At 49.5% G+C, this 23,551-nt stretch overlaps 11 protein-coding genes across 11 annotated transcripts; 5 read left to right on the top strand and 6 right to left on the bottom strand.

The window, feature by feature from the left end:
* Positions 1-845: 845 nt before the first annotated feature.
* Positions 846-2,221, top strand: AUEXF2481DRAFT_260568 (uncharacterized protein). Its single transcript, XM_013487894.1, has 3 exons — positions 846-1,486; positions 1,548-1,796; positions 1,846-2,221. Exons 1-3 carry the CDS (start codon positions 1,244-1,246, stop codon positions 2,101-2,103), a joined length of 750 nt encoding a protein of 249 aa, XP_013343348.1. The 5' UTR covers positions 846-1,243; the 3' UTR covers positions 2,104-2,221.
* A 3,111-nt stretch (positions 2,222-5,332) lies between these two features.
* AUEXF2481DRAFT_258570 (uncharacterized protein) lies at positions 5,333-6,192 on the bottom strand. The gene is made up of 3 exons (XM_013487893.1): positions 6,045-6,192; positions 5,601-5,974; positions 5,333-5,534 (listed from the first exon to the last, which is right to left on the bottom strand). Exons 2-3 carry the CDS (start codon positions 5,901-5,903, stop codon positions 5,469-5,471), a joined length of 369 nt encoding a protein of 122 aa, XP_013343347.1. The 5' UTR covers positions 5,904-5,974; positions 6,045-6,192; the 3' UTR covers positions 5,333-5,468.
* A 674-nt stretch (positions 6,193-6,866) lies between these two features.
* On the bottom strand, positions 6,867-8,006 carry AUEXF2481DRAFT_5688 (uncharacterized protein; the record flags this gene model as incomplete). The annotated part of the gene is made up of 2 exons (XM_013487653.1): positions 6,867-6,955; positions 7,010-8,006. The coding sequence occupies 2 exons, from the start codon at positions 8,004-8,006 to the stop codon at positions 6,867-6,869; spliced, it is 1,086 nt and encodes a 361-aa protein (XP_013343107.1).
* Positions 8,007-9,524: 1,518 nt separating this feature from the next.
* Positions 9,525-10,617, bottom strand: AUEXF2481DRAFT_5687 (uncharacterized protein; the record flags this gene model as incomplete). The annotated part of the gene is made up of 2 exons (XM_013487652.1): positions 9,525-10,096; positions 10,146-10,617. The coding sequence occupies 2 exons, from the start codon at positions 10,615-10,617 to the stop codon at positions 9,525-9,527; spliced, it is 1,044 nt and encodes a 347-aa protein (XP_013343106.1).
* Positions 10,618-10,862: 245 nt separating this feature from the next.
* Positions 10,863-12,140, top strand: AUEXF2481DRAFT_66229 (uncharacterized protein; the record flags this gene model as incomplete). Its single annotated transcript, XM_013487805.1, has 1 exon — positions 10,863-12,140. One exon carries the CDS (start codon positions 10,863-10,865, stop codon positions 12,138-12,140), a length of 1,278 nt encoding a protein of 425 aa, XP_013343259.1.
* A 1,434-nt stretch (positions 12,141-13,574) lies between these two features.
* AUEXF2481DRAFT_30165 (uncharacterized protein) lies at positions 13,575-14,033 on the bottom strand (the record flags this gene model as incomplete). Its single annotated transcript, XM_013487697.1, has 1 exon — positions 13,575-14,033. The coding sequence occupies one exon, from the start codon at positions 14,031-14,033 to the stop codon at positions 13,575-13,577; it is 459 nt and encodes a 152-aa protein (XP_013343151.1).
* Positions 14,034-14,858: 825 nt separating this feature from the next.
* AUEXF2481DRAFT_30164 (uncharacterized protein) lies at positions 14,859-16,792 on the bottom strand (the record flags this gene model as incomplete). The annotated part of the gene is made up of 2 exons (XM_013487696.1): positions 14,859-15,948; positions 16,002-16,792. 2 exons carry the CDS (start codon positions 16,790-16,792, stop codon positions 14,859-14,861), a joined length of 1,881 nt encoding a protein of 626 aa, XP_013343150.1.
* A 2,886-nt stretch (positions 16,793-19,678) lies between these two features.
* AUEXF2481DRAFT_259155 (uncharacterized protein) lies at positions 19,679-20,653 on the top strand. The gene is made up of 2 exons (XM_013487892.1): positions 19,679-20,598; positions 20,652-20,653. The coding sequence occupies exon 1, from the start codon at positions 19,890-19,892 to the stop codon at positions 20,364-20,366; it is 477 nt and encodes a 158-aa protein (XP_013343346.1). The 5' UTR covers positions 19,679-19,889; the 3' UTR covers positions 20,367-20,598; positions 20,652-20,653.
* AUEXF2481DRAFT_40757 (uncharacterized protein) lies at positions 20,349-21,682 on the top strand. The gene is made up of 4 exons (XM_013487764.1): positions 20,349-20,598; positions 20,652-20,721; positions 20,778-20,952; positions 21,007-21,682. Exons 1-4 carry the CDS (start codon positions 20,527-20,529, stop codon positions 21,605-21,607), a joined length of 918 nt encoding a protein of 305 aa, XP_013343218.1. The 5' UTR covers positions 20,349-20,526; the 3' UTR covers positions 21,608-21,682.
* A 171-nt stretch (positions 21,683-21,853) lies between these two features.
* Positions 21,854-22,585, top strand: AUEXF2481DRAFT_5682 (uncharacterized protein; the record flags this gene model as incomplete). The annotated part of the gene is made up of 3 exons (XM_013487651.1): positions 21,854-21,983; positions 22,178-22,422; positions 22,478-22,585. 3 exons carry the CDS (start codon positions 21,854-21,856, stop codon positions 22,583-22,585), a joined length of 483 nt encoding a protein of 160 aa, XP_013343105.1.
* Positions 22,586-22,790: 205 nt separating this feature from the next.
* On the bottom strand, positions 22,791-23,504 carry AUEXF2481DRAFT_5681 (uncharacterized protein; the record flags this gene model as incomplete). Its single annotated transcript, XM_013487650.1, has 1 exon — positions 22,791-23,504. The coding sequence occupies one exon, from the start codon at positions 23,502-23,504 to the stop codon at positions 22,791-22,793; it is 714 nt and encodes a 237-aa protein (XP_013343104.1).
* Positions 23,505-23,551: the final 47 nt, after the last annotated feature.

Below are 23,551 nucleotides of genomic sequence, written 5' to 3'. Positions count from 1 at the left end.
CTGGCCGAGGAGCGAGTCGAGCGTGAGGCTGGTGCTGGGGTAACGAACTCGAGGGCGGGCGTGGTCGCTCTGCTCGACGCGTATCTATCTGCATGACGGGATGAGGATGCACTCCTCTTGCTGACGGAAACAATACGCGGTGATGTTGCAGCCTGGCTATGTGTGGGCGAAGGCTTGCGCACAATTCTGAGTTGCGGCGCTCTGCTAGGCGTTTCGTAGTCGCGTGCGCCGTCTTGTTTTGGAGAGGATTGTCCGAGCCCTTCCTCAGACTCGAGCAAAGCCCGCGTAAGGGCGCTGAACTTCATTGGCGGCGGAATCTCATCGTCGGACGAGTCGCCTACATCAATGCGCTGCATCATGGGCGCGTCGGCAGCGAAGCCCTGTGCTGGGTTGAATACTGATAGTGGAGAACCGTGGCGGTAATAGGGGCGCGTAGTGGTGCTCATCGAAGCAATGTGTGAGGGAGATAGTGGTTGTTATGGCTGTTAGAAGGTCGTGGTTGGCTGAGGTCGAGGGAGTAGTCCAATGAAGGTAATGTGCTGTGGAGGAGATGGTGGTTAATTAGAGGGAGCCCAGGGTCGGATGCGCGCCATCAATTGGGGGCTGAATGCTGAATAGTACTACTGTTGCAAAGTTGCTATCGTCGGAAAGTCATGTTTTGGATCTTGTCGTCGCGATTATCGAAGAGGAAACCAAGGTGCACCCGGAAGTCGCAATGCTTCATCCCGGCCATGTCTGTTGACCCGACAACGTCTGCCAAGTCCTGTCAACATAAACTCAGGCCCCGTCATCCTCGACAATCTCTGTGTAGGCATCAGTACATGTTTGTAACAAGAAGAAACAGTTCTTCCACATATGTACCAGTGGTACCGCATCTGTCTGATGCGGCCATCATACTCACTAGCATCATCAAAGCTCAGAGCAGAAGCTAGATCCAAGTGTTGTGAAGAGCAGGGTCGTCCCAATCACCACCTCGAAATCCAAACTCGAGGTAAAATGCCGTGTTCACCGTTCATCTACTCATGGAACTGCCGTAGACCGCTCAAATCAATTGCTTCCCCCTACCCAAGATGTTCTCAAATGCCCGGGGCCTTGGACTGAAGACAACTAAAGATAGCTCGGTAGGGCCGGCAAGCTGGCGGTGACGTGGGCGGGGCAGTGTCGGCGTCTGACAAGCATGTCGACCGAGTTGCTCAAACCGACGTGACTTTTGTTCTCATCACAATACTCAGATACACACAAAATGGCACCTCCAGCAATCATCGCACCTTCAATCCTCTCGGCCGACTTTGGCGCTCTGGGCAAGGCATGCTCAGACACCATCGGTCATGGCGCTGACTGGCTCCACGTCGATATTATGGACGGTCACTTTGTGCCCAACATGACCTTTGGCGCTCCCGTTGTTACCATGATCCGTCCTCATGTCGAAAAGCCTACCGAGTCCTTTGGCAAGGGTACTTTCGACTGCCATATGATGATCGCCGAGGTCAGTCCTATCCTATCGAAGACGACTTCTTTGGAAGCAAAAGACTGATTGTCGTTAGTAGCCCAAGAAGTGGGTCAAGGAGTTCAAGAACGCAGGTTGCGATCTGTACTGCTTCCACTACGAAGCTGCTGTCGATTCCACCGCCGCCGAGGAACCTTCAGCCACGTCGGAGAAGAAGACTAGCCCGAAAGAGCTCATCAAATACATCCACGACCAAGGTCTGAGAGCTGGAATTGCTCTCAAGCCCGGTACTCCCGTCGATGTTCTTTACGATATTCTGGACAGCAAGACTCAGGACGAGGTTCCCGATGTACGCACGAGTCAGCTCCCGAGAAGGACAAGAAGCTAATACAATACAGATGGTTCTTATCATGACCGTCGAGCCCGGCTTCGGTGGCCAGAAGTTCATGCCCGAAATGATGCCCAAGGTCGAGGCCCTCCGCAAGCGCTACCCCGAGCTTAACATCGAGGTCGACGGTGGTCTGTCCGAGAAGACTATTGATGTCGCTGCCGATGCCGGCGCAAATGTCATTGTCGCTGGATCAGCTGTCTTCGGTGCCAAAGATCCCTCAGAGGTCATCGCCAAGCTAAGAGAAGCCATTGAGAAGAGAAGATGACTATCTGCAAAAATTTGATACAAGATTAGGCTGAGTTGGAAGCAATAATAGACTTGTTGAGACATACGATATACACGACTTCTTTCCATCGACACCCAGCGCTGACCGAGAACTAAGCAGAACAAACAATCTCGTCAGGCGTGCTTTTCCTGACCTCTGCCCCTGTTGTTCCTCCTACATGTTTGGCTAAACCCCCTCTCAGGAGCCCATCCCCCCTCCCGAACCTGAACACAATCATGACACTATTCAAGAACGACATCCCTACTTCTCGATGCTGTTGCTATGTCTGCCGCCGTCAACTCGAAATGGCATGGTCACGAGACCGAAGCAGGCCTGACGCTCGACCACGCAAACCACCTCAACCAAGCTCACTTCCAACTACCCCTTATATACAACTAATTTCATTCCCTCCTTGTCCCCAGCCAAGCAAGGGTCCCGCTCCTACCCGACTGGAGTGTGTTTGACCCACTTGGCTGGCGTGGGCATTCGCCAACCTCCGTCCCATCGACCGTGCACGAGTTCAAGCCTCGTGATGGTCGAATACTTCCGCACTCACCACGGATAATAAGAGAACGCGGGGGCTGCCGGTTTCTTTCCAACCTTACCCAGCCGGGTGGGGTGGTTTCTTTTGCTGTTGTGAAAGCCTGTGAGAGTTTTGTATTTGCTTGTTTCTTTTCGTTGCTATTGCTCCAGATTCCAGATTCTCGATTTTGAGACATGGGTACCCAAAAGAGTACACCACGACTGACATCACGATCCAATTAATCAGGGAAGCAAAGTAGTATAAAACATGTTTGTTTCTACCAATTTGGACAAAGAATCTACAGCACCTGAACGGCAACACTGGGAATATCCCTTGTGGGCAGCTACGACATGTTTTTTCGGGCATTTAGAGAAGCCTTTTGAACAGGGCAGAGGGTCGAGAAACACTACGGGTCGATGAAGCTACTTAAGTGACGGTGTAGAAGGGTCGAGAAACGACATGGGTTGACGGAGCCTAGTGGGCGAGGGCGCAGAGAGTCGAGAAACGCCATGGGTCGATGAGGCCTGTGGTAGTGGACGGATACCATGGCTTACTCGTTGGACAAACCCGGGACGCGCGATGCGACAGCGACCCGTGGCGCTTCGTTCGTTCTGCATCCCTCGTCCAGACCGCATCAATGGCACCCACAGTGCTAAGCACATGACAAGTAAAACATCTGCAATGTAGACCAGTCAACGCTGACGAGATCAACTTCACATTTCGACATCGCTCTCAGGTATCGGGTCAGGCTTGACCAAATATGTTTATGAACACCTTCAGGTCATTCTGACGGCGGATAGATTGGATGGAAGAAGCAAAAAGTACAAAAGAATATGTCGCAGCCGTGAATCGAACACGGGGCTCGTGCATGGCAAGCACGAATTTTACCACTAAACCACTGCGACTGAAATATGAAACGCTCTTCGGCAGTGAGCTGTATAATACTCCGACGACCAATAATGCCTCATCCGACGCCATACAGACCCCGGATCTCTTACATGGCTTTTTCTTCGCAATCTCGTAAGGATCTTTTATATCGCTCCAGTCAATTTGTTGACCTCTCAGCTCTTTACACATATTCATCTTGCATATGCATAAGATCAGCCACCCAACAGTCTTGCTCAATCATCGAGCTGCCGTCCAGATCTACTCGTGTGAGATACCAAGCTGAAGAGCAATTACTGTGCTTCAACTGATATGGCTGCAATCATCTCGGTAGTATACAGAAGCAGAAATTCAGGTCCGTATCACACAGGTTATTTGTGTGCTTCTTGTCCTCTCCTTTCCGTGTCTGGAGTGCAGATATTGATGAGAGGAATATGGACCTGGTGACTCTCGTGTCGGCCGCTGTAGTCGTGGAATTCTCCTTGCGATACCTGGCCACATGCTGATCGCGGAACCCTTCATCCGGAGTACATTCGACCATGCGAGGCCGTCGGCGTAGTGTCTAGATATCTAGAGAGCTACTTGTGCACATGAACTTGGGAGCGATCGATGTCTAGAACCAATGTCTGTTGATGGTTGCAGCTAGGTATATACACTTCTGTCTCACGTGTCGATCACGAATCGATCTCTGGCAAACTGTACAAGAGTGAGAGAGTACATCTCTGTCTGATGCTCATATTTCTCTTTCATAGCTTGAGGATGCCGCGGATCAATTTGACTGAGGTCGTTCCTCACTCACTATCAAAGCTGGTCCCCGTCAAAGAATGTTCATATTCTCGAAAGGCATATCATGCTACCCATACACGATTCGAGGAGGATATGATGCGACGTAAATCGAATCCCTTGACAGTCTTCAGCAAGTCGAAATCCGAGGAGGGAAAGTACACAGGTCGGCGACCCTCGTTTATCTGACTTGTACAATTTCCCTACTATAAGATCCTTGGACTCTCGCAGCTGCAGGCTAAATACGTCGATGAAGCTTAAGGATCATAGACCCAAGAAAAGCTTCATCTGGTTCAATGGCGATTATCAATAGGCAACGTTCGTCTCATACACAAATCTCAAGCCGTGAGTGACTGATAAAAAGAAAATAGCAGCTGATATAGCTTCGTTCGGAGTATACTTGACGTCTTTGACATGCGATTCATCGTTTCACGCCGTATCATTCGCCGGACTGTATGCGGAGCCGTAATCTATGTGGCACAATCTATTATGGCTGACCCTTAGAGTACGAAATAAGGAGAAGAGTATGCGCATAGGCGTGATTATGGGCTTTTGATCTGGCAGGTAATATAGAGCAGCTCTGACGAAGCATTGCAGCTTAGTAAATTCTCCATGACTAGAAGTTCAGTGATATATCTTCTGACGGATCATGCTTCAAGAGCCGATCTGTGACATGAAGACCATGTCTCGATGTCATATCGTAATTAGTTGGAAGCTAAGTGACGATTGATATCACGTCATATATACTCTGATCATGGATGACATCAGCTTGAGATATCCGGAGAATTTCCTCGCCATAGGGAGAGCTTCAAAGCTGCAGCTCATGTGCTTTCTCGAGTGCTATGTTATGTTAAGTCATGTTCGGTGCAGTTGTTGTTCTTTTCTCTTAAGATCCTAGGATAAGTCTTTTGTGACCTTCTAGTAGGTCATAAGAAAGATGCAGACTTGTCTAATGATACTTTCTGACTCTGAGAAGCCCAGATCTCTAGGGTCTTACGAGTGTCGAAACAAGCTTCACGGCGCGCAGTCACCCATGGAAAAATAGTGAAATTACTCTGAGCGGTTTCTATTCCTAGGATAGTGGTATCCTCGTCTTCATCATCGTGGTCGCCTTCAACTCCAACGCTAGGTGATTATTCTTGTACCGTGACACCCATCTCGCTATCATCAGAATCTAAGCTGCAGGGACTGAGAATTGGAGGAAGAATTTGAAGTTTGTGGCGGTGGTGTAGCCTCCGACCTATAGATTCCCCATGTCAGCGAAACATACGAGGAAATAAGAAAAGGCAGATAGAAAAGGACTTACCCAAGAACAATAGTGATCAAACTTCAAAACACAACGATCCAGCATCCTGGAATGATGTGTACGAATAGGTTTATAGTGCTCACAGCGCCTGCACCAAAGCGGTTCTCCATCCTCATCGCACTCGCAAAACATTTGATCGTGAAAAGTCTCCAGAAAAGGTGCTGGGTAGACTTTTCTTGGTAGACCGTGAACTTTTTCGAATGATGGGCTGGCTTGGATCTCGGGATCGATGTAAGTGTTGTTGGCGAGGATGCCTAGATCGACGTAGGCGTGGTATAGACACTTGAAGAAGGAAGATGTCATGAGGAGGAGGAAGAGGCAGAAGAAGATCAAGACTTGTGGTTGGTCCGATGGGGGAGAGATTCAGTTGTCGACTTTTATAGGATGTCAGCATATTTTCATCTGCACTTGGTCGTCGGTCATCAATATAGGGAAATGACATACCACATAGCAATACAATCACGACATAAGTGATATAAGCTACAATACCAACGAGAATCGGAGGCAATATGCCTGCTCCAATCTGAATGGCGAACATGATCTGAGCAGAATAGTGGTAGAATGCCAAGGTCAAGACACCAGGCCTTGGGCGTTGGTCTTCAATAAACCTCTCTCATCACGGCTGGACAACGACATCATTGCGAAGCGAGGACATCAATACCACATGCCGTCAGAAGGCTGTGCGATCACTCAACAGCCTCTTTCTCGATATCTGGAGACGTCCTGAACTTGGTGTATCGAAAAGCCAGTGTAGTGGATATCAAGAGCCATCCAAACGAGGCTCCGCAGACGACTCTACCAACCACACATATCAGTGTCTGCATAGATAGAGACTCGTCAACAGCCTATTCCCGTGGGTGAGGCTCGTAGAACCCTGATAAGCCACCATGTTTGCTGATCCGCACGTGGGAACAAGTGACGTGGCTGGAACAGAGTTCCGGCTGTCACTCCGCGTATCAAGACAACGAACGTCATGAGCTCGAAAAGTCGCAAATTTCGAAAGCGACTTCTTCTTTTGGTATACCGGACCATACCCACCACGTTGGGTAAAATCTGGGGGAGGCTTAGACATGCTCTTGTCAAGAGTCATTTCCGGCGAGCCGCGATATCGTTTGTCGAATGATTTGTGCTACGTGCGCCCAGAGAATTGTCCTGGTGAGGGATCTTGCAGTGCTCCTGCGAGAATGTTCAATGTCGTCTTGTGGATCTGGTTATTCTTTCATGCTGGCGTCTTGTCGTTTGAAACCGTAGACCGGCCAGGAGATTCTACCCAAGAATCTTGTCAATGGCTCTTTTCACAGTTTCTTCCCTGAACTCCGGGTGGTCAACCGCACAGACGGCATCAACGACAATGCCTATCATTCCGTCAGCATGACACACCATTGGTAGAATCCATAGGCCAAACCTACCATCAATCAACTTCTCAACATTAACAATCTCCCTCCCTTTAATCACACAGCAATCTCGTGCCTCATCGAACCAGACACCTTTTTCGAACAGATACGCTGCGACTTCCACAGCACTCCACCACCCGTTCCGCTCTGACAGCTTCGTGAAGACACTTCGATCGTTCCTCCTCTGCACCATCTCCTCTACCCTCATCTTGACCTCGTATACAGGGTGTATGGCATAGTACGTTGCAAAGACTCGCCGCAAGACAGGATCATCGATGTCGCGGTTCTGGAGTAGATAGTAGGCTTTTGCGATTGTGGGGATGCAAATGCGGTAAGCGAGCGCGTGTTGGTTCTGCGAGATGCCGAGTCCTGTGAGATCACCAGTGATTTCGTGTGCCGAGAGTAATGGTTGGTAGGGTTGGATTGAGAGACCCTGGAATGTTGGGCCGGAGAAAGATTGGATGTTTGTTGATGGTGAAGGGCTCTGATGATAGGGCAATTGGCGTTGTAGTGGATATTCGGTGTTGAAGTGAGGCATGATGGACATTGGCGATAAATGTTCATTTTCAGGAGCTGGTGTCGGTAATGTCGCTGGTGGTGTTTGTGTGGCCGAGTCCTCACGTTGGCTGTGCTTCGATTTCTTTTTTATTACCTTGCCTTCAGTTTCTTGAGTATCTTTAATACCTCCCTCATCATCAATTAATCTCTTGAATTCTCCCATACTCTCGCCAATGCCTCTTGCCAGCATTTCCCCGTCATTGCTCTTGATACCATCCAGATACTTTAGTACCTTATCATTCAATCCCACAAAACAAGCACTGAGGTTTGTGATTGTTCCTTCTAACTCAAGAATCTGTTGCGATAGAGTGGCTATCGTATCTTCCTTTCTTTGGCGGTATGCTCGTTGTGCTTTACATGATTGCTGTCTTCTGTGTTGTGCCGCCGCAGAATCCAAAGCGGAAATCGGTGGCTTGGCTTTGTATTTGCGAGGCGGTTTAGTGGCTGCAGGCATTTTCTCCTGATCAGATCTCAAGGATCATTGAGCTGTTAGTGATGAGAATGAAATGTGTGGAATAGCGACGGTGGAGATTGTTTGTTGAACAGATGGTCGGGAGGTGTTACTAAGACCCCGTAAACTCTAATTTTGTATGGCGTAATTGGAGCTCCGCGAGCTTTGGTCATGAGGCTCGTTAAGGCAATTGTTTGTACATCGACTCGCTGCCACATAGTCGATTGATAGTCTGATGATCCAGTAGTTGACTCATCAAAGGGGTTGCACAGGGATGGTTGGAGGCATCCATCGCAAAGCATCGGTATCCGTGTCGAAGCCTCGGATGATGACTCTTTCCTGGAAATGCTTGAGGGATCACATGGCAGCACAGAATGTCCTAACTTACGATTGCCCGTATATGACTATGCATCTTGAACACATGCCGAAAAGTCCTCTCACACGTGAGCAGCTTCTAGAGAGAAATTGCCTTAGCAAATGTGGAAGTTATAGTCCACGACAGGGTTGACCAAACGACGTGGTTGTCACGGTAAAAGATACCGTCAACCAATTTCAACACTATGAACTATGGAAGAATGTGGCTGCCCAAGACTCTCGTACCAAGATTCTCATACCGAGATCTCGACAAACCGGTTGTGCAGGCCAGAGAATTGAATCCACGCTTCGGGCTCTCGAAACCCCCCAAGTGGTCAATCTGCGGAAGATACGCAATAAACACCTAGTCGTCCATGAGCAAAGTGAACGGCAAAGACAGATGAGATTTGTCAGAACCAATCAGTACTCGAGCTCATGTAGAAGAATAAAGTGAGCAAAAGGTCCTGCTACCTGACGCAATTAAACCCTATCACCCGGCATGGTAGAGAATTGAAGACTTGTGTCCCGATCCTGAAGACATGTCCACGGCACCGTAAATTGCATATGTCAGATGTGAGGTAATAGGTACGCGAAGCGCAACTGCCGGCATCGATACTGATCGGGTGTGTATGACGAGGCTCGTGATGCTGCAAGACGCATGTCGAAGCCAAAAAACGAGGCGGAAGCCTGCATGACTGCAGAGCGCTGCATGGGCTGTACATACCATATATCCGGACAACAAGAGCCAATCTATGAAACCAGGCGCCAGACAGAGGCTGAATCTGGTATGCTATCTCCCGTCGACTGCCGCGACATCGACACCCACAAAGACGGGTTCAGATCCGATTGTGTCTCGGCAGCTGACCTCGATCTGGTCAAAAGATTGGCAGGAGTCATGATTGGATGGATGAAGAAGGATGGATAGTACGTGTTGTATCGTGGGTATTGGAAAAAGGGAAAAGGAAGCAAGGAAAAGGTAAAGCCTGAATGACTTGTTTTTTGTCCTGTGAAAAAGTACGAGTAAGCTCGTCTAGGCCGGACGCCTGATGCATGCAATATCCAAGCAAAGTCCCCAACGCCAGAAATGCAGAGAAGCAGGAGTGAATCATGGTAAATGACGAAGCAAAGGAGGCAGAAAAATGCATGACAAGAGAAAAGAGACAGCGATCAAGAATCTTCCATCTTGACATCTTCGTAGCCGTCCTCATCATCGTCATCATCGTCGTCGTCGTCATCGTCATCATCTTCCTCTTCGACCTCGTTTGCAACTTCTTCCTTGACGTTTTGAGGATCGACGGAGCTCTCGTACTCAGGATTGAGCTTGTAGTTCATGGCAAACTTACCACTGCGCATGAGAGTGGCAATCTTCTCAACATTCTGCTTGATGAAAGCCTCTGGCTGATGCAGGCGCTGCTTGAGAGCCTTGAGCGACCAGTAACGGTATTGCTTGAAGCAGTCTGTGAGGAGATCGAAGAGTTCTTCTTGACTGACACGGACGGCCTTTTCTTGTTGCTTCTTGATGGGCTTCTTTGCTTGGCTGGCCTTGATGAAGCTGCCGAAAGCGTTGTTGGCGGCGGCGGTCGAGTGGATTTGGACGTCGGCGCCGGATTCGAAGCGAGTGGTGCGTTTGGGTTGGAACATTTCCATGAAGCGTTGATCAGTCAGACGGCGGTATTCATCGTTCTCGACGGCAGTGACTGCCATTTCAGCCTTGACGAAGCCTTCGAGAGCCGTTTGTTCTGTCATAGTCAGTAAAATGGTATGATTGGAGCAATTGAAGCGGCATACTTGGAATGGACGAAGTATATGGCTTGTTGGATTTGTTCACTTTGAAGTTGTCCCTTCTGATATCCTTTCTGACACGATTCGGGTTCCAGGCCTTGAATCCAGGTTGGTCGCGCTCCGAGAAGATGATGGTGTTGTTGTATTGGTCTCGCGAAGACGACAGGTCATAGAGTTTGGGCACATTCTTATGCTGGGGCAGGTCGTGAAGCCTCATTTGAATCCTTTGCGAACCGTCGGGCTTAGGTTTGTGATAGACGCGCACCTTTCCTAGCTCGATCTCTTCGTCCTCGCCCAGGTCAGCCCAGGCGGTCCAGAGCCATTTGGGTAATTTGCAGAGCCAGGCTTGCTGCTCTTCTTCAGATGCCGGCATATGACACTCGCCCGTGTCTTCGTATTCGTCGACGTCCATCTCCGACTTGATGTGTTCCGGCTTGATGTATGCGCCATCTTCCGTCTTGATCCCGTTGGACGACATGGTGTGAGAATGGGCGACGACGAGGAAGGAGCAAAGAGCGTTGCGCTCACTGTGGCCGTCACTCATTCCAATCGATTGTGACGCACAGACCTTCTTGTATCCCCGGATTTGTGAAAGTGACGTGTGCGAGCTCCGTCAATCAATCAACAGTCGCACCTTCCTCGACTCTTACATTCCTGTCGCACCTTCCTCACAGCTTCTATCCTCCTGTCCTTGCTTATCTACACATCGACACACACCCAAACATGGCAACCGCAGGAACGCTGGCGTCATCCCAAGTGACTGAGGCCCTTCTCGCACTCGAAGATGCTCAAGCAAGCAAGAAGGCCCAAGGCTACAACGAATTGCTCGACACGATCCTCACGACCTCCACGCCCGACCAACTGCCCAGCAACCTGATCGCATTCGTTCAATCCGTCCTCGGAGATTCTGTCGGCATTGTCACATCACGCCCCCTCCTCGCTTCCTTCGTCAACAAGCTCGCCTCTCTCCCTGATGCCGACGTCAAGATCGCAGTGGGCACCGAAGCCATCGAGGCTCTCGCCCCCAAAGTCGTCTCCTACGAAGAGCAAGACAGCGCCATCAAATTGATGTTAGCCGACAGTCACGAGCAGAACGATGACTTTACTTCATCTGCAAAGGTGCTCCAGCAAATCACATTGGATTCATCCCAACGCCACGTAACCGACGACGACAAGGCAAAGATCTGGATCCGCATCACTCGTTGCTATCTCGAAGAAGACGATCCGACAAATGCTCTCTCCTACCTCAACAGAGTCAAGAATGTCATCTACAATGTCCAAGACCAGCCCACAAAACTTCAATTCCAACTCTCTCAAGCCCGCATCTCCGACTCACAGCGTAACTTCCTTGACGCATCAAACAGCTACCTGAACCTCTCGCTAGAATCTCTCATCGACGAAGACGAACGCCTCCATGCCCTTTCAGCCGCCATCATTTGTGCCGTGCTCGCCCCTGCTGGTCCGAAACGCGCACGCCAACTTGCCCGCCTATACAAGGACGACCGCACACCTCAATGCGATGAGTTTTCAATTCTTGAGAAGATCTTCCTAGATCGTGTTCTCTCGCCCGAAGAAGTAAGAGCCTTTGCTGAAAAGCTGCAACCACACCAAATGGCAAAGACTGCTGATGGCAGCACTGTGCTTGACAAGGCCGTTCTGGAACACAACTTGCTCGGCGTCTCACGTCTCTACTCCAACATTCCTGTCACAAATCTCGGCGCCATGTTGGGTGTTGATGCAGACCGTGCTGAAGCTTATGCCGCACAGATGATTGAGCAAGGTCGTCTCTCCGGCTACATTGACCAGATCGACGGACTCATCCACTTTAGCAATGAGGCGACCAATGGTGAAGGATTCAAGTCAGGTGTTCCCAGTATCGGTACAAGAGAGTTGAGAATGTGGGATGCCAACGTCCAGGGATTGGCTGAAGAGGTGGAACGTGTCACTACAATGATTCAAACCACACACCCCGAATTCTACGAGCTGAAGATGGGTGCTTGAGCCTGGAGAATTGGCTTTCGAGCAGGCTCAATTCACGGTACATGAAACATTGCATTTGAGGTGCTGGGAGATTCCATGGAGTAAGGGCATAAGCGTGCAATACATCGGTGTTTTTCTAATTGCTTTTCTTTTCTTTTCCATCTCATTGTTCAGGGACAAGCAAGAAATTGTGAGTAGATGCCTACAAGGTCATATCATTGCCTTGCTGAACTTAAAAACATCAAATCCACGTCTTTCAGTCTACGTTGCGTACTACGAGCTGTCAAGGTCGATCGACACAGCCACTCTCAACACTATATGCGACATAAAGCCCGTATTCAAGAAGTCTGAAAACATATATCACACAGAGCGGAGAGTGGCTCCTATTCTTAGCATGCAGGATGCCGTCGTCATGCCAAGTGCACAGGCTTCCAGGCACCAGCATGAGAAATCATCCACTCCAAGGCAACACAATTTGCATCCTTCCCAGGCACCAGAGGACGCTGGACTCAATCTATCCGCGGACAACGTAGCATCAGTAGATCTCTAGAAAGAGACTGGTATAAAGATATCGCAATGACAGTCTTCTGACTTGAATATACCCACTTCCAATCCATTACTTCCAAAGACAACATTCGACTACGGGACTAGAACAAATCATGAAGACTACTTCTTTCCTCGCTGCTTCTGCCATCGCTACTGCTAGTCTGGCCAATGCAGCTATCAATCTGACCTACACGCCAGAGCAAATCGGCGATATCAATGGCGTATTCCAGCACTCCCAGATCAGAGTCTTTTGGTCCACTGATGAAGAATACGTTTGTTTTCCCTCTACCCACACTTTCCCCTCAAGATACTTTCCACAAGGATGAAGTAAACAGCGCGTTTACTGACGAAGGAGCAATATTCAGGATCTCGGTCTGAACCTCATAAAGCAACAAAATGATAATAAGCATTGGCCATTGGATTACTCCTATGTGCGTACAGATTGGATGAAGTTGCGTCTCCCTGCTGGAAACGGATCGTATATCTTTTGGGACATTCCAAAGGTTGACGAGAAAGGGTGAGTGTTCTTTCTTTCTTGTTTTTGCCGTCTTTCTCCACTGCAACTGTTCACTTTATTTGCCATGATGAGGGAGAACTTTTGGACTAATGTGCTTGGGGGAAACAGATCTTATGCCTTTCTTATGGAGGGAACTCATGGGGACACTGGTAACAGCCGTGGAGAAGTCGTTGCAAAGGGGATGAGTGAGTGGTTTAGTATCACCAAAGCTCCTGCGCCCAAGAAGCCCGAGTTGAAGATCTGAGGGTTGCGGCAGTGGGGCATCTCACAGTATTTGTCTCGTACAACCCTTGACATGAAGTCTTTTCGTCATATACGTAAACCATGCCAAAATTCCGACTACCTGATTTCCCTCAATAACAATGACCTCTTGCCATCACTTTTCTCCACCCTCATACATCTCCATCACAATTCCTCACCTTTTCCATAAACCCCTCCCTATCCTCCCTCCACAACCTCGCAGCTTCCTCATTCCCCACACAACCCTCCTCAACATTCGGCTCCCCAAGCATAACCTGCAAAGAAATCAACAAAACCCTGATTGTAAATGCAGGACTCCAATTCCGCGCTTGAAATTCTGCTAGCCACACTTCCCCGTTTGCTTCAATGTTTGGGTGGAAGATTGGAGTTGTAAAGGTCATTGTGGGGGGATGACGGGGGTAGGTGTCTGGTAAATTGATGTTAAGGTGGAAGGTTTGAGAGGGGTATGCGGAGGTGGCAGGGGCGGTGATGATTGCTGTCCAGGAGAATAGTGAGGATTCTGATGGGCATGCTGTGTAGTTGTTTAGATGTTGCTCGGATTGGAGGTTCTTGTGCTCGGAGATTATGCGTTTGAGTGTTTGTTGGGCCATGTTTTTTGGTTTCTTAATTATGAGACTCTTTGAGGTAAAAGTCAGCGATGGAGAAACTGAGTTTCTTCTAGAGGGGATTGTGGTGATGCACGTATACTTGAGGTGTTCGAGAGATGGTGATATGAGTCAGAAGAGGGGTCCAGCAGGCAGCAATGTGACGAGTCTTACGCAACCATACTCTTAAAAACACAGACGACAACAGAGACACTAGTGAGTCTTATAACTTGATGCGGATCCATCAGAAGGATGTCTTGATAGAGACAGTAGATTGAAGCCATGCAAGAGGCCTTGCTACATACATCGGACATTCCCTCGTAAGAAGCAGTCAGTTGCAAGAGAAGGGTCGTGAGACAAGTGCTTGCCACTCATAAATTCGTCGCTGCCGTTACACCTTCATCCCATTCTGCGTATGTGTGAAAAGAGAAAGCTGTAGAGATCAGAGAAAGAAGGAAGACAGGAAAATATGAGAGACAGAGTAAGCAAAGGTAGGGCGAGGGTCGTAATTAGGTCGTCATTACATTCGTGGTCGTAGCCTCGTAGGTACTTTATCAAACATGTCGTGTTTCGTGTGTTTCGTGTATATAGGGGTGTTCGTAGTCGTAGTGTGGTAATCGTAGCAAGTCTCTCCTTGTCTTGTATGCAGTCCATCAAGTCGTCGAGGTCGTTTGATCCATCCGTCATGTCCATGAATCATTCATACAAAGGAAAGAAGAAGAGTCCATATACAGAGGGAACCTCATCGGTCATCGACTATCAACATCATCGTCGCTTGTGGCATCTGTTCGTCCATCTTTCTGTCGTCTTGTCATGAGATCCCATATGTCATTACTCATTCATCAGATCATTTGCTTCCAGCTTGTCGGTAACAGCCTTTTTGAAGGCTCTGACCACGTCTTCTGGCACAGTCTCCCAAAGCAGTGATCTTGTGTAGACCTCAGCCTTACTCGGTCCCCTGGCCTCTTTCATGCGCGACAATGTCTCCGCGAGATCTGGCCGCATACTGTGAGTCGCTGGTGCTGAGACAACGGTGTCCATGTGTTGGTATGTGGTCAACGCGTTGTACTGTTCTGGCGTCATTGCGAAAACCTGTTCCGCTTCCTGAGCCGCAGTGGGAGACGTCAAATGCTTGTGCAAGTCTTGCATATTGTTGTGCTGCGGCCAAATATTGTCTGCCACCCGAGGGTAGTGATGTGAAGGCGTGAGATCAGGGAGGAAACGTGACACCTCTTTGGGGTTGTCTTTGAGCAAATTATTCAAGACTTCCGTGCTTGCTGCTCTGACTTCCTCGGGCATCTTGGGAATAAGTCCGGCTTGCGCGGTATCTCTCGAGGCTGGCGATGATCTCGACGCAACGAAGGCTCCACATAGCAACAGCATGAACAAGATACTCGAAGCGACTGGTTGCTCTGTGCCTAGCCTTGTTGCGATTTCTTGCTGTTGTTGTTTGACAGGCTGAATTGTCGCAAAGGATTCAGCGGTATCGCCAAGGTAGTCAACATTCTCAGCTCCCTGTACGCTGATGAACCTATCCCATGGCTGGTCTTCTATGGCCAAATGATCCATCTCCAAATTGAAGTCAGTGAAGCCAGTAGAGCTCGGCGCTGCACTCATCGCTGGCGCAGCAGGACTCGTGGCCTCAAATTGCTCGCGATACCAATTTATCTGTCCTCGCAGATGCGCAGTCTCCTTCGTGTGGCTGCAAATCAAGTCTTCCTTCTCCATCTGCATTGTTTGGATCCTAGAATGAGCTTTGTTGTGTTCAGATATGAAGAACTGCTTTTGACTCTCTGCTGTCTCGACTTGCAGGCGTAGTTGATCTATCTGCTGATGCAAGGACAGAAGCTTGGTCTCAAGATGCTTCTCCTTTTGCTCGAGGTTTTCAGTGTGCTTCTTCTTTCGTTGTCGAGATGCGAGTCTGTCGTGGATATCAGTATGATGATTTGTTCTTCAGATTGGGGATGTACTCACGCCGCTTCTCTGTTCCTGAGAAGCCTCTTCTGCGCTTTTAGCTGTTTCATCTCGTCTTCATCAGTACAACCCTCGATCAAGTCGTCGATATTCTCAAGAGTGATCTCCGACGGTATGGGAATCTTTGCATTCTTCTTCCGTATACTGTCACGATGCTCACGTCTGAGTATAGGCTGATGTCGAGGCTTGATCGGCTTGACGTCTGCTGACTTCAAGGGTTTGTTTGGTCCGGTCATGTCCATCCAGTCGGCGTGTGCTGGCGGTGACGACGAAGCTTGTGGCGGACTCGACACATGACGAGTCTGAGAGAATGGATGCGGAGTGAACGTGGCTCGCTCTGAGGGAAGACTACCTGGGAAAGGCGAGTTCTCGTACTTGGCTCCTGCATACCCTTCGAAGCCTGACGTGTCCACAGAGCCAGTCGGCGACATCATCCAGCCCTGGGATGTAGTAGAGTAGACTTGGGTGTGGTCATGTTGAGCATATCCACTGTTGTCGCCTTGGTAGACATGTGAGGTATTGTAACCAGCGGTGGGATATATCTGCTTGTGATCCCAAGTCGGAGCGTCATTCTGAGCGCCGGAATTCGTTGCGACGGAGTCTTTGCGAAAATTTTGACTCAATGAGTTTGCCTGCATCATCGCAGCATTGTTGATCGGTTGATCTGCGCCAGGTTTTGTTTCTTGATAGTACTTGGAGGGTTGATTTGATTGTTGAGGCGTGTCGTAATTCAGGTGATTGGCATTTAAGTCGTAACCAAAAGGGTGAGGATGTGAAGAGTGGAAAGCCATGGCGGGTCGTGCTGTTAATATCCGCTGCAGAGGCGAATCCTATTCAGGGAAGAGGCGGTGTAGGTCGAGGCTGAGGTATGATGATGTTAAAGTTGAGACAGCAATACCAAGCGAAAATAGTGGGCATATGTATTTGTCTGTAGTGTTGTCCGAGGGTCGTAAAGTATTTATCGTGTGTTTCGTCAAGAAGAATGAGCGTGCTTTCATAAGAATATTATCATGTGGTGAACGACCGAGTCAAAAGGGTAGAGGGGTTATCAGCATAGGAAGGGCAGGTTGAATAAGTAGCTATGCACAAGCACGACAAGGCAGTCATGACCTGATCCGTGTGTGCTATGCTTGTTGCTCTGCTGCCCCACGTAACCAGGAAATCCACAATACTCGAGAAGAGCGCATGCGAATGAATAGGAAGCGAAAGGAGCCTGCCCTCAAGGGTCGGGAGTTCAAGAGATCAGTAGTGTCGTGCAGAATTGAGGGCGCGCACCGATACGGGAGCATGCCGGTTCGTGCGATTGCAACAACAACAATGATACTACCTTACCTGGCCGAACCGCCGTACCCATCGAGGAAGTCTCTTTCCCCTTCCAAGAACGTGACACGGCACGCGGGATGCGATAAACTTGTGACTGCTTGTAGACGAAGTCTCACACACGCATTCAGGCCGCGGCGCAAGTGTCATCCATAGGCATAACAAACCCTACCCTCACAAGATCACGGAGACATTCGAGTAATGTGGGCATGCGTAGTACGCCTCGTGAGTCGGGCATGTATGCATGAGAAGAGGCGGTGCGGGCTGTGTATTGATTGGTCGGAGAGAATTCGCAGCAAGTCAGAGCGACCAGCCACCCCATGCCTGCTGAAACCGAAAAGCAAGGCCCTCAACCGAGATCACGAGTTTCTAAAGCATTCGATAGGTCAGACTCGCATCTTTGTCTACCTTTTCGAGGATTTCTTTCCGCCGCAGGATTTTGGCTAGAACCGCGACATGTCTGGGCGTGCTGAGACAGAAGCCAAATTAACAATGTGGGCTTCGGCTTCTGAGATATGTGCAGGCAGCAGCCACCTGCATATCTGCCATGAGCACGGGGATTGTGCTGTCTTGACGCAAGACTTTTGCTGCACGTCTAGAGGATGTCCAAAGTTCACCACCTGACCCTCAGACGGCGGCTGCTGTTTGACAATCCAGTTTAGCATCTCCTTTAGCCGCGCAGGGTAAGCGAGCATGTTGGGCAGTAAAGATCGTGTCAGGTTCCAGTCCTCACATTCAACCGCGCCGGATGCAAGGAGAAAGGACCCGCTCCGAATCAGACAAGGCCTTCTTCCCGCTCGGAGTTCCCGAGTGTGTATCGCTGCTCCAGCCACACGATCTATGCGAACATCTTCGGGTGAGTACAGGCTTCTTTGCATGCTATGGGGACTGGTGTAGAACTTGAGACGGCATGTCGTCGTCACACATTGTTTTGAAAAGACAAAACGGGAAAACCGTTGTATGATTTCGTGATTCGCCGATGAGAGCCGCCCTTCCCTGCCCTTCCCGAGCCCGCTCCGCCCGCAACCTTGAATATCGCTCCAAAAACAGTGACTTCACCCCTTGTCCCTGTCAATGCTGACAACAGGAAGATCCTCTCAAACCTGGATCGTTGTTCAGCCTCCTTCGCTTACCATCCTTCAATCATCTCTTGATGCCCAAAATCGACCCCAGATGACTCGACTTTCTTATCACGAAGCAGATTCCCCGAACCTCCGCATGACCTGAGACAACCAATCGCTATGTCACTTCCATGCTGTGTTTTGGGTAGCAACAAAATGATTGGATATCTGCGAAACGATTTTCTTTTCTCTAGAAACTCAGGCAACTTCTTCTTTGGTGCAACAGGTGGGCTCGATATGTGGTAAGCTAAGAGACCGGATTAAATCATTGGAGACTGGAAATTAGATTACCCTCCCAAACCTATATCTGAAATCCTCCGATGTTTGTTCATTTTCATTGCTGCACTTTTCTGACTCTGGCCACGCGGTACGGGACGGGATCAGGCAAGTATTGTTGGGCTCTTACTGCCAACTGGCTAGCCATCATTATTAAATGATGTTGTGGACTTTGCACTCAGATGATGAAGCACATGAGCAAGGTTGCACATTCAACATCACGATACCCCCACCCACGGGTCCCGTACGACCGAGCTGTCAAAATTGACAAACAAGTAAGAAGACACTCGCGCATCGTGATACCGATGACACCAGTTTCCGCGGTGGCTTTGCTTTGGAACACCAAACTTCCGTCTAAGCTGGATGCTCGCTCTACCAAGATTTGGGCAGTCCTGAAAGGTGAACAGATGTAACACCGACATATCAGTCTTAACGAACACCAGAGATACAAGCGAAAGCGGATGATTACAGGAGCACCTTCGTGTCGCATCTGCATAGAGAACTCAGATAGGCTGGGGGGACATCAACCGCCGGACAGCAGCATAACTCATGTCACGGCTCTCGACATGGTTTTGACAGTTGACAGTCTGGTAACACGAGAGGTGGAGGACGCGGTACTGCTTACTATATGTGATTCTGGAAGCATCACAAAACACGGATATCGACATCTGGGTGATTGCAAGCCCGCGACACTACGACGGAGTATGGCGCCCTTCATCTGTGGTCCCGACATGACTGTGCGGGATTAGCCACTGGATTGTTGTTAGTCTTTAGCACGTGACGTGCAGACAGCCCAGGTCGATCAGTGAGACTTGCGGATAACACTTCTGGTTGATGAACTGACTGACATCGTCATGGCTTGTTGCTTTGTTTGGCATGCGTAACAAACTATTGCTTCCAAGATCAGGTCTGGGCGTGACTGCACTGGTAGGTCTGGCGTCTCCTCAGCTCGCATATCGCATATTGTCAACGACTTCTTGCAGCCACCGTTCGCTTGCTCTTCTAATTCATGTATGTGGCCGGTTGATCCAGTTACTATATCATTCTGCGAAAGTTGTGAATGAGATGCGAACTCGAGGCTAGTGCCCGTTGACAAGACGACACATGAGCGAGGAGCGCTTGGTCAAGATTGCAGCGGATCTTGATACAGAATGATACGAGGAGCACTCTAATGTTGACTCTCACCTCGTCCGCTCTGTACGGGAGTCTCACTGATATCCTCGAGGCTCTGCTGCTCGAGGAAAAGTCGAGCCAGGCTAAGACGACTTACAGTCTTGAGCACACGGTCCCCAATTGTGTCCCGCTGGGTTTACCGTTATTACGACAAGGATACTCGTTGGCAAATGATCGCCCTTTGTTCATGTCGATGTTGGTGTTGAAGATGACGATAACAAAGATGAGACTTCCGATTTTGCCACCGGCAAGTTCTTTTTCGAGTAGAAGGATGCGAATTCCATGTTGTCGGGATTTGCGCAGGATCGAAGATGATTTATGGATATCAAGACGTGTTCCGGGCCCTATCAGCAGTCCCAGATCATTGCCGGGTCAGCATGCTGGTAAATTCCGCTACACTCTCACAAATACGCACGCTTATCAGCGTCAACCCGCTATCTCCACGGAAAGCTGTACCCATGACGTTGGTGTTTGAATAAACAAAGTCAAGTTGCATACGGGCAGCGAATTGGGTTCAACAAACACGAATGAGCTGAAGATATCGCCGAACATGTCGCTACCATCTCTTCTCGAGCTTTGTCTCGTCTCGACTCGTCTCACTTGGCGACAGTTTACCAAGACTTGAAAACGCGAATATGAGCTCACACGCCATCTTGAAAGAGGATGAAAGTCAGCACTTCTCGCCGTACAGAGCGGACGGAAAGCTGGTACGCATTTGCGACGATTTGGGCTCAAGGACCGATGTGCTGATACTTTACAGTATGGCTTCGTCTGTATTGTGACGGGCGCAACACAGGCAATTGGCAAGGCCATTGTTCACGAGTTGGCTGGTGATTCAAGTCGTCTACGCCGATGCCAGTGACCAAGACTAACAGCTTTTGAACAGCCCACGGCGCCGCTTGCATCTACGCTTGCTCCGACTTGCCCTCGGATCCATACCAAGAACTCGCCGACGAGGTCAACGCACTATGGCCAAACACAAAGGTCATTGGCTACCCATACGGATTGAAAGAGGAGGATACTCTGACCCTCATTGATGATGTCTTGAATTCATGGGGTCGGTGAGTACGATGCTACATCGCCCGGAGAACAGTCTCTGACTCTACCTCCTACAGTCTCGACGTCTTTGTTACATCCTCCGGTCTCCTAGGCCCTGCCTCGATCGCCCAAACCGCACCCGCAGATCTCTACAAGACCTTTGAGACCAACAGCATGGCCCCTTTCTTCGCATTGAAGTACGCACCCCCCGCAATGGCAAAAACAACACCCAAGGGCAACTACCCAAACGCCGCTCCAAAGGACGTGGCATATGGCAGCATTATCGTCGTCAGCAGTGTCGCCAGCACCTACGGCGGCTGCTGGGGTCCCGCCTTCACAATGTCCTCTCACGCCGCCCTCGGAGTAGTGCACTCAGGTGTCGCAGTGCTCAAAGGCAGCAATGTGCGCATCAACGCCATCAGCCCTGGTCAAATTGACGTGGGTGTTAGTTTGCAAGGCATGGATATGAGGGGGATGAGCAATCAATTGCCACCATCGGATTTGCAGAGTGAAGAAGTTAGGAGGAAGATTATAGGATTGGAGAGGGCGGGGACTGCTAAGGAGGTTGCGAGGGTGGCGGGCTTTCTGGCGAGTGGATTTAGTAGCTATGTTACTGGAGCCAATATGGTGGTTGATGGTGGAGCTTCGGTTATGAATCCGCTTACTGTGCCTATCTAGAGTATGGTATCTATGTTATAAAAACATCCGATAGCGATTACACTTATAGCACAGGGAATCTGGTTACATCACTGCAATTAATTCCTTCTTATCTTGATCAAACAGCCTGGATCTGTATAACATTCCGCCAAGCAAAAGTGGACGAACGCGGAGTTCACCGATGGACTTTGTGACCTTGCCCGCAATTGTCCTTTGACCAAATCGTTCTTACCCTCCTTTCCTCCCTTCTCCTCTTCCTCTTTCGACATGTCAGCTCCATCTGTACCTAATAAGCCCCAGCATTCTCGTCGTGATACGGCGTTGATTCATGGTCTTTCGACCTCGGAGGTCCAGGCCTTGTCCGAGGCTTGCATTGAAGCCAAGGGTAGAGCTTACTGTAAGTTTAGATGAACTATTTCCTTTTCTCGCCAATATAGTCCTGCAGTGAAAGAGTAAAAAGAAAGAGTGGACCAATTGCTTCAGATGGAACATGCTCACAATTCCGAAAGAGAAAACAATCAGCCCTTTTCAACTCGAAAATCATGTTTATCAGTCCATGATCATGATACTGACCTTTGCCCTCCCAAATAGGCCCTTACTCCAAGTTCAGAGTCGGAGCTTCTCTGCTCCTAACCTCTGGCCAAATCATCCGTGGCGCAAACGTTGAAAACGCAGCATACCCCGTCGGAACCTGCGCCGAGCGAACAGCTTTAGGCACCGCCGTCGTAGAGGGAGCTCGACGAGGAGACATCCGCGCTCTTGCGGTGGCTACAGATATTTCGCCGCCGGCTAGTCCTTGTGGAATGTGTAGACAGTATATCAGGGAGTTTTGCGAAGTAAGTGTGAAAAGAGAGGATGAGGGACAAGAGAATGCTTGCTGACAGGGAGTAGCCTAGTATGCCGGTTTTGATGTATGACAAGGATGGAAAGAGTACGGTGCTTACGTTGGAGCAGCTTTTGCCCATGAGCTTTGGGCCGGAGAGCTTGCCTATGCATTGAGTGTGGTTTGAGCATGAAGTGTTTGGAGTGGCTGTCTGTGACAGCGAAAGGCGGCATCAACCTTGGGAAAGGCATCGCATCATGTCAACTTGGGCTTGAAATAATAGCTTTTGTATCTTTATACAATCTTACTCGGATCATATCATAGAATGAGGGGGTATCATTTGTTCTATACATTATGTTCCATGCTTTCATCCCTGCGATTCTAATGAATCATGACGACAGGCTTGCCGGGCTCAAAAGCATCCACACACTCCCTGATGTTAACCCAATACCTCAACTTGACAGCCTCTTCTTTGGCAGCCTCCATGTCATCATTCTTGAATGCCTCTTCAAGCACACCCACACTACCAGCTACCCTCCTCTCGTTCAATTCCCTCAAGGGCTGCAACTCCTCCTCCGTAGCAGCCTCCTCAATGACCTCCCTAGTCTCCAGCACCTCCATCAGTAACTCAGGATCCTCCACCTTCGCCGTCTCGTCACCCGCAACATCAATGCCCCTCATCTCTAGCAGGTATTGTGCCCGTAACAAAGGGTTCTGCAGAGTCTTGTACGCCTCATTGATCCTTGAACTCAGAGCCTCGGCTTGTCGTTTCTTTTCTTGCGGTGCGAGATCGGGGTGGGCTTTTGCTTGCAGTTGGAGGAATTCTTTGCGCAAGAGGGCGAGGTCGATGGTGAATGGTCCTTTCGGTGGAAGAGCGTCAGGACCAAAGGAGGGAAAGAGGTCGTAGTGAGTTTGGGGGAGAAGAGTTTCGCGGGCTGTGACGTTTGGTAGGTCGTGACGAGGTGTCGATGTTGAGAGTGTGCGTGAGGTTGTGGGACTGAGAGTGCGGAAGGTGAGCGGTGTTGAGGCGAGTAAGGTTGTGCGTAGGGCGAGGACCGCGCTGTTGCGGGAAATGTGTGACAGCGTTGCGCGCATATTGTAGTATCGTATGATCCTGAGTAAATATTGTATGATTGTGAAGG

The sequence above is a fragment of the Aureobasidium subglaciale genome (genome assembly GCF_000721755.1).
Source record: "Aureobasidium subglaciale EXF-2481 unplaced genomic scaffold scaffold_12, whole genome shotgun sequence".
Lineage (NCBI taxonomy): Eukaryota > Fungi > Ascomycota > Dothideomycetes > Dothideales > Saccotheciaceae > Aureobasidium > Aureobasidium subglaciale.
Note: the sequence above shows the minus strand (reverse complement) of the source record. Positions and strands in the feature narration are given on the sequence as shown.